The following is a 15,395-nucleotide window of genomic DNA, read 5'->3' as shown; positions in this document are numbered from 1 at the left end:
AACTCCGTAGCATAGCGAGGGAAATGGCACTCAGGGCAAAATGGTGCCTGGGGACCCCCTCCCAATGAGGTCCCTGCAAAGAACAGCCAGCTGTAAAAGCAGCCTGGCTGGGCCGCCAGCTGAACTAAGGTGAGGAAGGGCGGGGTTGAGGAGTGGCCCCCCCAGTGGGACCCCACCCTTTCACGGACCCCTTCGGCCTCCCACTTACCTTAGTTCAGCCAACTGCAAAGAGCAGCTGACTGAAAAAGCAGCCTGGTGGGTTCTGGCTGGTGGGGGAGGACCAGGCAGGGGCGCCCAGCAGTAGCCTCCGCCGGACCTGGCCCGGCAAGGCCAGCCTGGCAGCAGCTTCTGCTGGGCCTGGGGAGGGGAAAGGAAAGGGGTGGGGGCAATTTTCTGCACCGCACATGACCATAATGGCACGCACCAGGGGTACGGCACACACCCCACTCCATGGTAGCTACGTGACTGGTAAAAATACATGTGGCTTCCAGAGATTCACGATCTCTCTTCAAGGAACCTGTGGTGTGGATGAACATTAAAGACTAAATTAACTCCCAAAACAAATATTCATGATCACAGTAGTAGGAAGAACTTTTTTCTTTTTAATGTATTGCAACAATCTTTCTATCATTTCATTGTATTACTGTCTTCAACAACTCCATTCTTAGCATCATTTTTCTATATTCCCTTCCTTGCCTTTTATATATTTAATTACCTATTTATAGCTGTATGACTTCATGCCATTAAAGGTGTTGTTGTTGTTTTATTATGTTTAATATATTTATGTATTACTTTCTTCTAATTGGTTTGATCTAATTACTTCTAATAGGTTTCTGTGCTCTGTTCTCTATACCGCTTCCATTTCTTGACAATTTTTTCTACATTTAAAAAAAGTTGTTTTGCTATTTTTAATTATTAGTGTTTCTCTTTTTCACACCTTTAGAGCTAATTTCAAGAAAAATGAACATGAAAACCATGTTGGAGAAATAATGGAGCAATGTTCTCCTTTGAATTTTAGTAGAAACCACATGAAAGAACATTTTTATATTGGCATGGGTTACCGCAATGGACCTTCAGATTACATTACATCTTTCAGATTCTTTTATACAAAGCTGAAATGAAATTCAAAATGTACAAGCTCAAATCACCCAGAAATTGTTTAAATATTGGCTAATGCTGGTACCAAGGAATGTGTTCAGTTTTCTTCTACATGAAGACTTTCTTTGGCCCATCTAAAGAAATGAACTGGACTGAGGATATGTTCTTGATGATAATCTGAAACTTAGAAATCAATTCATGATCTTCCCAGATGTACTACTTTAGTTATCATGATTGAATACTCTTCCAGTAAGACCAGGCTAAGACCAGTAAGCACAACATTTCTGTAATCAAACGGGGGGGGCGGGGGGGGGGGAGAATCCAAACAAATATTTTAATGGAATCAGAAAAGAAAGAATGAAATTTGAAATAAGAAAAGTGAAAAATGTCAGAACGTAGCTAAAGAAGTAAATAGAAACTAAAAAGGGAATCAAATGTGATTTTTTAACTCTTTTAGAGATAAGAGAAAGAGATTTTATCCATAGAAAGAAAAAAGAGCAGGAAATAGAAGGAGTTATAGGAATTGCATGCCAGTCTGTCTACTGTATGTTAAATTTAAGATAATAATCCAAATCTGTGTAGAGATAGCTGTATGACAACTTGAAGAGTCACTAAGAACACAGGGGCTGAAGAGAAAAAGGAAACAGACAGATAAACCTAGATTCTATCAGTAAAACAAATAACATTATATTCTGAAATAGAAAATTAGATACCAAAAATAAAGAATGAAAATCAGGAGGCAAAAACTGTGCCTGAAGAGTACTGATGAGAGAGAAAAAAAATTAAAAGCCGCTGTGTTGCCCCATTTTTTGAAAAATCTTCACAATAACCAGTCATAGTGCTAATTATCCTTGCTAATGAATAAACATGGTTCTGTTGCGAGGACCACCTTCTTTCAGTTACATATACCTGGTAAATTGGCCGCTCATCTAGATCCTGCTTACCTGGCTACACTGATCCTATTACAGCAAACTCCGTAACAGATAACTGACACATACTCTACAATAGGATGCCTTTGAAGACATCTTGGAAGACCTAATTGCAGCATGTCTCCAATCTGGGATCAGCTACTCAGAACACACAGTTCCTTACTATTTCAACTGTACTGGCTACCAGATGCTTCCTGGCCCAATTTGAAATGCTGATTATTACCTATAATATAAAAACATTCACAACCTAGAGCCAATCATACATCAAACTACATCTCCTCTCGTTACTTTCCTCAAACAGCTGGTTCCTGAAGGTTTCCTTCCTTAGGAGTATCTATACTAGGACTGCTAGGTCTCCCACCAGCAACCTGAGTTGTTCAGTGCTGCTCAGTAGAGTGGCAGGGGAGGATGCAAAGGGGTGACCCACATGTTGGAGTTTATTGCACAGAGAATCGGCTAATACAGCGATTAAAATGGTAAAGGGTAAATGTTCATTAGGAACTACATTTAGGATAGGAAAGGGAAAGATACCATGCTGCTATCTTGCTAGATAAGAGTCTCTGAGAGTATCAGTCTAAATCCAAACAAGAGGGGACACAAAAGGACGGAGGAATCACTAACTTAACAGCCATCTCCAGTTAACCACTTGCCCACCCCCTAACAGCCATCTCCAGTTAACCACTTGCCCACCTCCATTTAACCACTTGCCCACCCCGTATTGGGTTTTCATCTCAGTTCCTTTGCACGCTAAACATCCAACAACACATTGTTTCAAGGCTGTGACATCTCTTCTGGCACAACCCTGGAAGTCACAACATTGCTTTGGCATAACACGGTAGGGCTTCTCCAAGGTTCTGAGAAAACTAGAAGCAGTAGCGAAGCCACCAGGGAGCGGGGGGTGCGCGACGCACCGGGCACACCATTTCACATGTGGGGGGTGGAAAAATCCCCTCCCCCTCCCCCCTGCAGCACCTCCCCCCACGGTGCCCCCCTTGCGACACCCCACCCCACTTATTTTTAGGAATGCAGCAGGCCAGAAGCCTGCCTGTGTTGCCTGGGCCTGGTGGGAAATGTAGTTCCCACCAGGCCCAGGCAACGCAAGCAGGCTTCCGGCCTGCTCCTTTCCTAAAAGTAAATGGTGTAGTGTGCCATGGGGGGGAACACTGTGGGGAGCGCTGTGGGGGGCATGAAAAAGCCAGAGTGTGCACCGGGCACACTCTGGTCTAGCTACGCCTCTGACGAGAAGTGACATTCCAAAGTCAAAACAACACAAATAAAACATCTTGAGAAGAGGAGGGGGGGTGTTCAGGAAGGAACTCTGCACAATTTCCCCAAAAAACATTTTGAACGTGTTTTATTTGTGCTCAAGATGGCTTTTTGGCAAACATTAAACTAGCAATCTTTTTTCCCCAAGAAGGGTTCAAGACGTCTCCTTCTGCTTGCAGGGAACAGGAAACATTTTATTTTTCCCTCCCAACTTAGCTTCCACTTTCATTTTCCCCTCAGTTCACACCCACCATTTTCTGCTACTTCAGGGATCCTCTGTGCCACCAGCCATTTGCTGAATATTGTTTCCCAAGAACATTTCCTCTGCTTGCATCTCAACTGCCAGCCATAGCAAGTTCCTGTAGCTTCAAAGACACCTCATTAAAAAAAAAGAAGGAAAAAACAACAACATATGGAATTGGCAGGCAAAACTAACTCTATTCATGTACTTTAAACACAAATTGTGGGTGGCTGCGAAGCAAACAGAAGAAACGTTCGTGGGAAACAACATTCAGCAATGGCAGGTGGCACAGAGCAATGAAGAAAAGAACTGTTTTCAACTGAAACGCTTTAATATTCCGCGCGATGCTTAGGAAAAAAGCCAAAATGGTTCTTTTTATAACGTCTGCAAGACATATTATTGGTGCTGTGTGGAAAAAGCCATATTTGCATGTTCCTGCCCACTATATACTTCCCACTGGTTACCAGCTAGCAACCCTAGACTGTGTAAAATTCACAAGATCACATGCCTGGAGGGCCATATCCTTTGGAACAACCTGCCAGAGTCAGTAAAGGGATTCAGGAAATCCCTTTACTGGTAATCTTGTATAAATAGCATTAGGAGCATTTTTTTCAGAAGATTTGTCTGTGAGATTGCTGATCCTGTGTGTCTTACAATGCAATTCTGATGGAGAAGTAGTTACACTGTGGCTGGGGATGGCACAACTGCACTGACTCCCAAGTTCCCTTTGTACTGGTATTGACTCCCCAGTATTGCACTGCTGCATGGCTCTCCTTCCGCACATGCAGAATAATGGACTTTCAATCCACTTTCAATGCTTTTTGCAGCTGTGCAGAATAGCAAAATCCACTTGGAAACAATCGTGAAAGTGGATTGAAAGCGCATTATTCTGCATGTGCGGAAGAGTCCATAAGTGTCCCTGTGCCTAAATGGCCCTTATGCTAGTGCAAGTGGCATTTATGCAGGTGCCAGGGTCACACCACCTCCTCAGTAGCCCCCCCCCCGCCCCCGACTGCATTGTTAACTCTTGTGTGTTTTAACTCTAAACAAAATTAAATTGGTAAATTGTATATTTTATTTGTTTTAATTGGACTGTTTATGTCCTTGCACTTGGGTTGCTACAACGTTTTATACTTTCAGTCCAAGGAGAAAAGGTGGGATACAAATATTGTAATTAATAAACGTATTGGGACCAAATGAAGTAGCAATCAAGTTTTTGGTTTCCCAGAAATCAATAGAAAACCAATATGCTCATAACGTTTGCAACCATAAACACAATACCTAAGAAAAAAGACAGAACTCAGTGGAATCTCATTCAAATGGACATATTTAAAATGATGCTGCATGCGTTTAAAATCCTCCTTTGTGCTTCATTTAATTCCTTCTGCCAGAACTACTGAACAGTTTTAGTGCAAATCTGATCTCTTCTGTGTGATTCAGGTCATACCCGTGGTTTTATCCTGTTCTTTATTTCATTTCTCATCTTTTTTGCTTTCATTTGTCATCCTCAACATGTAACTGATTTTTTAACTTTTTATTTTCCATTTTCTGAGCCTTTTCCTTTATCAGAGATTTCTTCTGTTGTTTGTTACCTTATTCTCCTTAAAAAAAACACCCTCATCTTATTTGCTGTTCAGAAGTAAGGGGTACTGGATTCAGTCCTCTCCCCTCTTCCTTCCTTGCTGAACAACTGATGGGCAGGATTCCAGGTTTTTAAACAGGGCAAAATATACGCAGCCCCAGTCATTCCACATGGGCTCAAAATATAGGCATTGTGAGATAGAAGTGATCTGCAGAGACTCTCACACTGACATGGGCAGCCTATTCCAGAGGTAGGGAAGCAAATGGTTTTTAGGAGTGGGTGAAGGTTGTGCCAACATGTTTGCTCCCTCTGCTGGTGTAAGTGGCACTCATGCTGGTGACAGGAACAAATGTGGCAGTGTTGGCCCACCCCACAACTCCATGGCAGGCAAACCTGTACGTGAGAGCTGCCACAAGAGCTGCACTGGCAACTGAGCAGATGCCAGTGCCAACGGGGGGGGGGGGGGGGGGGGGGGTCCCCGGGGGTTGAGCTGACTGTACACAGCTTCCATAAAAATTCCATTTGGGGAACACCGATGCTGCACTTTTGTGTGGTATAAGCCTGTTTGGGCTATGAGGGGATTCAGGGGGCAGGAGGGTTTTTTAATTGCCTTCTGTAGAGCTGGTGGGGCATTGCCTTTGGCGCAGTGCCCCTGGTTGCCTCAGCGCTGCTCCCCATCCCACTTGGAATTGCACTGATGGTCTTTTAAAATGAAAATCAGAGCGTACCTGGGGGAAATACCTTCATTTATGTGATGTATCTGCTCCTTTAACTCCTATGAGCTTATTATATGTAACCTACAGGTTTGAGCTGTGCATGAACCAATCTTTTGTTTCTGTGAGCAAAAAGAAAATTTCATAAATTTAAAATTTATTTTGTAATGGGAGTGTAGACAAGGAAAAAAAGATTGGAAACAAATTCTGTCATGAAATATCTGTCCTTATGCTGGTGTTTGACCACCTAACTTCTTAACACTGTGTGTGTGTTTGTGTGTGTTTGTGTGTGTGTGCGTGCGTGCGTGCCATAAATGGCACAGGAGAAAAGAATAGTTGTATGATTCAGAAGGTACATAACCTGTAACTCATTGGCATAATAAGTAAAAGCTGCAACATTCAATTTATTGTGATGTCCACTCTTACTTTGCCAAATCCTTTATAATTCAGCTTAGCAAATTTTAAAATCTTGCTTGAAGAGTATTCTGTAATATTCCTTTGTGGTAATTAGCTCCCAAGTCACAGTTGTGCATGCCAATCAAAATCCCATCATCTCTGGCTTAACACTCCCCTGATACTTTGTTTAGACAGTTCTGATTTGAAGTGTCATTCATCTTACTGCATCCTAAATAACAGCCAGGATCAAGAAAGTGTTTTTAAGATAGTCATCAGTGTTTGGTTTTAACATATCAGAAGGGCTATTTTAAAGGCAATGAATTTAATATGTCTTTACAGCTGTTTAGGAGCCCTGTGGCGCAGAGTAGTAAACTGCACTACTGCAGTCAAAGCTCTGCTCCTGACCTGAGTTTTGACTCTGATGGAAGTCGGTTTCAGGTAGCCAGCTCAAGGTTGACTTAGCCTTCCATCCTCATAAGGTCAGTAAAATTAGTGCTCAGATTGCGAAGCAGTGGAGGGATTATAGATGACTGAGCAAGGCAATGGCAAACTACCCCATAAACACAATCAGTCTATTAAATGTTGTGATCTGATATGTATTTATTTATTTATAATTTAAATTTAATAGACTGCCCACCCCTGGAGGGCTCTGGGCGGTGTACAACATATTTAAAACCAGCAATACACAGTTGAATAACTTAAACCTTAAAACTATCATTTAAAATCCAAAAATACTAATTTTACATATAATAATATAATCACTTCATGGGTCAGTAATGACCCAGTCCTGACACAGGGGACCACTTTTCCCTTTATCTACAGCTGTTTTGGCATATCTGTGTTTCATTTATTTATTTGTTACAATCTTACCTTGTAATTCTGGGATAAACAAAGGTTTAAATTTTGGGGAAATGGACTGGGGGCTTCCTCTGCACATTGGAATGTTGTCTGGACTTTGGTGCATTTCACATAAAACTTTATTCACTTCAGTGCTAGTGATCAGTCTCATCCTTCTCTGCATACGCTTCAGTTGTTTATAAAGTATATGAAAAGCTTGAACTTGTGATACTCTGTATGCATATGGTAGTAGACATAGATCTTTGGATCAGAATCAAAGACTCAAGTAACCACAAGGTGATCTTGAGTTAGATTCTATTTCAGCCTCATTTCCCCTATTAAAACAGAGGTCTGCTTCACCTGTCTGTGGTGAGGATAAATCAGGCCAGAGCTTAGTGCACACTTTACTTCCAAAATACCATATATATTATTAATGCAAATAATAGATGAAATAGAACTAATCAGACTTCATTTTTTAAAAAATTGTTTAATCACCCTGACTTCCAAAATATATGTTTGTCTATTTTTAGTAACAAATAAAACTTTTGGAAGCTATCATCTAAAGTTAAGTTAAAAGATAACATCTTGCCATAAAAATGCATGGCCATATGGGAAATACACGAACTTGAAGTGATAACAAGAGACACTTGACTGCCGAAAAATTTTAATCTGCTGTTTTCCGGTCTTGGATTCCCACAGAACTGCTTAGCTCTTGGAATCAAGGTTGAGCTGGCTGTGAATCCCAGAAGATGACAGATGACTTAAGTAATGGAGATCAATAAATAGGAAGCACATAATTCTGTGTGTTTGTGGCATGGCTGAATATCAGCTTGAGAAAAGGCTGTAGGACATTTGTAAATGTGTTTTACACAGACTGTTTTATAGAGTAACAACTATATCGCCATTTTACATCCTAGAAACTGCCTGTGGAATCTTTGAATATTATGTAATTTAACTGGGCTTGCCTATGTTAGTAACCTTTCAAAATACTTACACACTGCAATCCTGTGCAGAGTTACTCTAGGCTTAGTCTGGGATAACGCCACATAAAATTGCCCTGTTGTTCTCCAAAGCGTCATTCGTAAAGCAATGGCTAATTATTAGTATGGAGAAGCACATCAGCTTTTTTGTCTTTTAAGTATCATTGTAAAGGTGCTTAATTGTAAGAGAGCCTTACAGTCCCATTATTTGTAGATTTGCCTTTGGGCTTCCAGTGCAAGGGCATCAGCCACTATAAATGCCACTGTACAAACTCTTAGATATATGCAGTTCTATCTGGCAAGATTTTAGGGGAGAATATGGAAAAGAGACAGTGCCATAGTTAAGTTCCTCATATTCTGGGAGGTGGCTGAGAGATTATGTTTGGCTCTGACAGGTTATAAACTTATAATATGAATGTAGGTCATCTAGTCTAACCCCCATGCAACTGCACCCACCTCCAAACTTTCTGTGGGATTCAGGGCAGTTGAATGAGGGGTTAGACTAGATGAGTTACCTTCATATCATAAGTCTATAACCTGTTCAGTGCAGGGATATGCATCTACAACTTCCTCATGGCTATCTAGCCTTTGCTTAAAAACTTCCAGTGAAGGATAGACTACAACTTCCCAAAGCAGCCTGTTCTACCAATAAGCAGTTCTTGTCATAAGGACATTTCTTCTGATATTTAGCCAAAATCTGCTTCTTTGAAATTTCTACCTATTTCTGGTGATGCTGTCTGATAAGCAAAGTTCAGGATCTGATTTTTTTTAAATCTACATTTCAAGATTTACACTTTTTTGTTGTTGTTAATTCTGTGGGGCTTATTTCACTTCATGTGATTTAGGGCTTCAGCATGTCTCAATCTGTCCCTGGGTAAGATATAGAGATACCTTAAATATATCTACCAAAACAGCAAGGAATGGTCTGGGGGGGGGGGGGGGCTTTGATGACTGGTGGGATGGATCTGAATATTATGTCTAGCTCTGCCTCACATGCCTCCAAGTGATAGTCTAGATGCAGTGAGCAATTTCTTTTTAGTGTTGTTGGATGCTCAAACTGTAGCAAACAATCATGCAATTAAATCTTGGTCCTCTTGGGTTTGTCAAAAAAGAAAATGACCACCTAATTCCAATTCCATTCTAACTTCTAATGTTCATTAATATCCTCTCTTTGTTTTTAGGGACGACGAGGCAAACCAGGACTACCTGGGAAACAAGGACCACCAGGACCTCCTGTGAGTAACCAGCAGGGATATTGTGAAACTCGGTTGAGTCAGGAATTTGTACCAGATGATTGAAGAGCAGCAAATTAAATTAACAGAGCAGATCTTTGTTTTCTCTTTGGTATCCAGCAGGTGTAACAACATGAAACAAAGACAGCGAGATAAGCACAGGCTCATGTAGAGGAGTGGGGGATGGTACAGGTTGGCAAGCAGCAGCATTTCTGAAACTACTGTAGAAATAGCGGAATTTGTTAGCATTTCAAAAAACAAGCTATGTACATTATCTGAGGGATACTTCTAATTCAGTTTACCCAAATTGATGATGCTGTGTGTTTACGATGGGATAATTTCTATCTCACAGGGGTAATTTCAAAGATGAAGGGCTGTGCGATGAGCTTGCCAACTGTCTGAATAGTGGAAAGGATTATGCCCAATGCTGGAAAGAGCATTCAACTGTAGATCAAATGAGTTTGCTGAAGAATTAAAGAAGATTAGGAAATACATAAGTGTATGAAAGGAATTGTAATATGCATCACTAGAGGTTTTAATTCAGATCCAAGCATTTTGAGGTTGTTTTTTCCCCTTATGAGATATGCACAGTTCAGAATTTGAGCTTGATCATATTTTTGACTCTCAGGACTCCTCAAAGCATGGAATAGAAACAGTCTCTGGAAATATATCATGATGTTAATATTTCAGCAGAACCCTTATTTTTCATACCAAGTGTGATGGCATAACGTCTAGAGGCTCACAAGTTAACAGAATATGTAAAGGCTATGTGCAGCCTTTCAGAATAAGCCGGTTTCATTGTTTTAATGATACCGGTGATATATACAATTAATTTTATCCTGGAGGTTTTCATTTTTTTCAGTTTTGTGTGAAAGAGTAACCATTCCATTTATTCTCCTCTGATATTCCTGTTTCTGTATTTTCAAGGTTCTGCTACTTCGTATTTAAAATTTTTGGACATTGTTCATACCTGCAAAAATGTACAGCCTGCACATAGATTGATCCACATTTAATATAATAGAGCCCTGGTTTCCCCCTGCCTCCTTTGGCACACATACGCAAGCATTTAGGAAGGCACCAGACTAGGAAATATAGAAAATTACAGGTATGGACATGCTTCCCATATCTCTGCTCAGCCACAATTGTCTAGAAGCAAAGTTTTTCATCTCCCCATTGCATAAGTGAGAGGAGAAAAAGCTCATTTCTCTGAAACCCAAACTGATAGCTTGCAGGGAAGAGAAGGAAACTCACCTGGGCTTTTGAATGGGAAGTGAACTATATTGGCAGGTGTGCGAGAATCCCCAATGTGAATCCCTTTGCACATTCAGCAACAGGGAGATAAAGCAGTTTTCTGGGAAAGAATCATACACTGGCAAGGTAGGGGGTGGGAATAGCAGGTAAGGTTTGGGCTGCAGTTTGTAAATACACAAAGCAGCTGAAAGTGGGGCCTGGGGAACAAAATTGTGGGATCTCTTAACATGCTAGGGCCTATAAAGCCAAGCAAACGATGATTTCCTCCCATAGGATTTTGGGCTAGGTTTCAGTGATGATAGGGTAACCCAGAGGGAATCTTTGCCTGGGGACCTGTGGTGACTCAACAGCCTGGTATATGCATCAGTTTTTGAGAACAATTGATATGCAGACTAAAGCTTTCATTTAATCAATAATATCTTCTGGCACGTACAAATCCATAAACTTTTTTTACAATTTCCCAGCCAATTTTTTGTTGTATTATGTTACAAAAAGAACAGGGATGGGATCCCCCCTTCCTTTTATGCATGCTTCCTTTCTTTAATCCAATTGAAAGCTTAGTGTGTGGAAGCAGTCTTTTGTCTAGGTTTCTGTCCTGTAAGCATATAGTTCTGCTTACATAAAATCAGCACTCTAATATTTTCCCATTACCACCCAAGCTGAGGTCCTGTCAGTCAGATGTCACATCTTTCTCAAAGGGCAAGGAGATGTATGGTAGGGCTAGAAGTAGAAGGTATCCCTAAATCAAGGTTCTAAGGGCAGTCACATGGATATAATGGGGACATCCGGGGACAAATGCCCCAGGCGCCCCACGGTGAGTCATGTAGGGGGGTGGAAAATCACCCCCACACTTCTGACCCACCCACCACCACCCCTGGCAGGTCTCAGCCAGTTGGGGGCCGGCCAGCCAGGCCATCAGCTGAGCTGGGGGCTGGAGCCTGGGCTGTGGGGAGCAGCCAGCCAGGCAGGCCTTGCCCCCTCCCCAGCTAGAGCCTGGGCTGCGTAGCATTGGCTCAGGTAAGTGCGTGTGGGGGGCATAGCTACCACATAATGCAGGGGTGTGTGTAGCTACCACATGGCACAAGGGCAGGGGGTGCATAGCTACCATGGGGCAGTAGGTGCATAGCTACCACAGGCCATGGGGGCGGGATTTTGCCCCAGGCCCCATTTTGCCCTGCTATACCTCTGTCTAAGGGAAACCTGCTGAAACAGCAGAGGCAGTAGCTAGCTATCTGGCCAGACTTAAAACAAAGAGGTAGGCAAAATAGGTGTCACATTCAGGTTGCCAGGCTGGTGAGAGTCTAGATGGGGACATGGGAGGCATGGGTGATGGAGTGTTGTAATTTCTGACTTTTCTCCAGAATGAATGTCACTTCCTCTCTAGGAATGGAAAAACCATACAGTTCCTAGAGATATGTGACCTGACTTTCAGATTTTCTCTGGAAGTGATGTCATGTTTTTGCTGACAGCTCTTTTTTAACATAAGGAGTGGTGCAGGGAAACAGGAGCCGGGGCAGGAGATTACAACCAGTGGGAAAATGATAGCCCTCTGTTGCACACAATCAACATTTACTGAAGGACCTAAGAGTAGATATGTAGCCTTACCCTTCCTATTGCCTTAACTAAGACTGATTCTGGTAATACTTGTCAATTATTCTTGAGCACCAGTAAGAAAAGGGAGGCCCTATAATTAAAGGTGTCTCTCTCCTCGTTGTATTGGCTTTTTCTTGGAATCATCAGCATCTTTGCTTTTTGGGCCCAGGAAGTAATTCTGAATTTTGTGTTTGATCTGATACATGTGGCAGTAGACTAATAGGTGAGTCCTAGATCTATAGCTGGTATTCCAGATCTTTACCAGAGTGTGTTGGCTCCTTATGGTGGTGGGGTCCTCTCTTTCTCAACTGTGTATACAATCCACAGCTGGATGCATGGTGACCTGGTTTGCTCCTCTGACTTTTCAGATTCATGCTCTGAAAGTTGATGGATCATGATAGATGTATATATAGATGCACATCAGATTTACCCTATCCTCTTTTAAATCACAAGGTAACATTCCATCCCTCTAGCAATTTAAATGATTGTTAGGGGGAAATTACCTCAGGTATAATTTATACCCTAGGCTGGTGGGAAGCATTTATCAAATGGCTTACTTCTTGCTTTCAGCTTCTGTGAGTAGATTTCTCACCTGTGCAAAGATCTCTGCCTAGAGAGTTACTCTTGATGGGGCCTGGAATTCTTCTGACATCGAAACTGTTCTCCAGACTACAAAGATCAGTTCACCAGGAGAAAATGGCCACTTTGGAAGATGGATTCTATGGCATTGATCCAGGTTGAAGTCCCTCCCTCCCCAAACTCCATTCTTTTCAGGTGCCATGCCCAAAATCTCCAAATAGTTCTCAACCTGGAGCTGGCAACTCTAGCCATACGCACAAATGTCTTCAGTATTACCAGTTTGGCATGGGGGTGCATATTTGGTTTTTCAGGAAAGGTGTTTCCTATATGGGTAGTACCCAGCTACAGCATTTCTATCCACTCTTTTCTGTCACCTGTTTTGTTTCACAGCATTTCTGCACATGGGGCACCCATTTTATTAATAGGAGAGGTGATGTCATCAGGCTTGTAAAAGTCTACAATGCCAGCTTTACTGGATGATCACTGTGATGTCCTCAATGTCTTTTTGAAAATCCTTACCTTTCTAAATTGATGCCTCAGAGGGTCACTTGATAAACTGCTTTAGAAGGATGTCTATTTCTTGGACTGAATCTATCTTAAACAGAATCAACAGCTGTTCTCACCTGCTGAACAAAAAGAAGAAAGTCACAAGAAAACAGTAGAGACAAAGCTACATGGAGATACTGCTTTTCCAGCTTCTTTTCTTTAAGAATTGTCCCCTAAAGGGTTAATATGATTTACTAGCTTAAACAAAAGGATTAAGGAATTGACATTGTGCTGCAGGTAGCCAGGGCATGGTCAGGTCCAATGGGTGAAGGCAGGTGGCAGTCGAAGATGTAGTCATGGGTTAGTTCAACAGGTCATGGCATAGGAGATCAGGTAAACAGGCTGGGAATCAGCAGTAGACCAGGCACACGGAGGCAACAGGAAATATACTTGTGTACCCAGGCATACGCAATCTCACAGCAAGGCTTATATAGAGAGCCTTGTCCAAGGGGGTGGGATTCTGCAAGGAGTTAATCTTCATCAGATGCAGACACTTATCTTCCCATATCTTGCTGCAATATGAGCACTCCTCCTTCGCTTCTGCAGCAGCTGCCTCTGCTTCCACCTCCTATGCCCAGCTGGCTCATCACTGGGTTCCCTAGGACAGAGTGGCAAACCTATGGCACTCCAGATGTTCATGGACTACAATTCCCACTGGCAGGGGCTGATGGGAATTGTAGTCCATGAACATCTGGAGTGCCATAGGTTCACCACCATGGCCCTAGGAGGATCTGCAGGCTCCTCCACCTGCAAGTCATCAGGCAGGGAAGGGCTGGGAGTTGGCTCTGCTTCCTGGCCTTCCTCAGGAGCAGCCAACTCTGGGTACACCGTGTTGTCAGGTTCTGCCTCAGAGTCCTTTGTATCCTGGTAAGTACCCAGGAGGTGGCTCATGACAAACATGATGTAAAATAAGCATCAAGAGCCAGTGTAGTATAGTAGTTAAGAGCAGCAGACTCTAATCTGGAGAACTGGTATTATTTCCCACACTTCCACATGAAGTCTGCTGGGTGACCTTGGACTAGTCACAGTTCTCTCAGAACTGTCTCAGCCCATGCAGTGGCAGACAATGGCAAACCACTTTGACCACAAATAATGGGACTGTAAGGCTCTCTTACAATGTCCCGAAAACCCTATTGGATTGAAACACACACACACACACACACACACACACACACACACACACACACACACACACACACACACACACACACACACACACACACACACACACACACACACACACACACACACAAATGTAATCCCCCCCACTCCACACACACACACACACACACACACACACACACACACACACACACACACACACACACACACATGTAATCCCCCCCACTCCCTACTGAAAAACACAGATTTTCTTTAGCAATGTCAGGCTAATTAAAACATTCAAAGTATTATTAAATTGCATTCAAAGAATCAAAGATAGCAAGGTATGTATTTATTTAAAACACTTCTATGCTGCAAATCAAGGTCCCCAAAGGGACCATTTTCACCCAATTACGAGTCTCAAAAGAGGCAGGTTGCTCTGATCTGGATGACCCAAGCTAGGTCAGTCTCATCAGATCTCTGGGGCTAAGCAGGGTCAGCCCTATGAAGAGGAAGGCAATGGCAAACTATCTCTGTTATGCTCTCATCTTGAAAACCATACTGGGTTGCCATAAGTCAGCTGTGACTGGATGGCACTTTAGATACACACATACAATGAGGCAGGTTGCAGCTTTTAATTCTTGTTCTAGTTTAATACGGTAGCCAAGTAGTTCAGAAGATTCCAGGACAAAAGAAAACAATAGCTGGAGGGAGAAATGTTTGAGTCTCTTCCCCCCGCCCCTCCCTGCCATGTAAGATGTAGTATGGAATCCAGGGGTCACTGCTTCTGCTAACTCCAGAGTGAAGGTCCTTAACAAGGGACTTGGCAATGTATTTATTAGAAACTTGACTATGAAATTGATGCAATGGATGAAACTGCTCTAGGAACATTAATTATTTAGAGCAAAATAAATCTGGCTTGACAGGGCAAGGCCAGATTGGGTTTCCCTTGTGTTATGCATGTTCAGTGTAAACATGCAATTTTGCTCCTTAAAATATAAACACATTCAGGGGATTTTATATAACTTCTGTAATTTAATGTGCTATATTT

The 15,395-nt window shown here is 42.3% G+C and overlaps 1 protein-coding gene across 1 annotated transcript in view; it reads left to right on the top strand.

The window, feature by feature from the left end:
- The window catches only part of COL19A1 (collagen type XIX alpha 1 chain), a 248,436-nt gene that overhangs the window by 148,413 nt on the left and 84,628 nt on the right, over nt 1-15,395 (top strand). Inside the window, exon 18 of the mRNA XM_048496321.1 lies at nt 9,224-9,277. Coding sequence (XP_048352278.1) covers nt 9,224-9,277 — 54 coding nt within the window. The remainder of the gene's footprint in view (nt 1-9,223; nt 9,278-15,395) is intronic.

Source organism: Sphaerodactylus townsendi, linkage group LG01 (genome assembly GCF_021028975.2).
Source record: "Sphaerodactylus townsendi isolate TG3544 linkage group LG01, MPM_Stown_v2.3, whole genome shotgun sequence".
NCBI lineage: Eukaryota > Metazoa > Chordata > Lepidosauria > Squamata > Sphaerodactylidae > Sphaerodactylus > Sphaerodactylus townsendi.
This window is presented reverse-complemented; position numbering and strand designations above follow the sequence as displayed.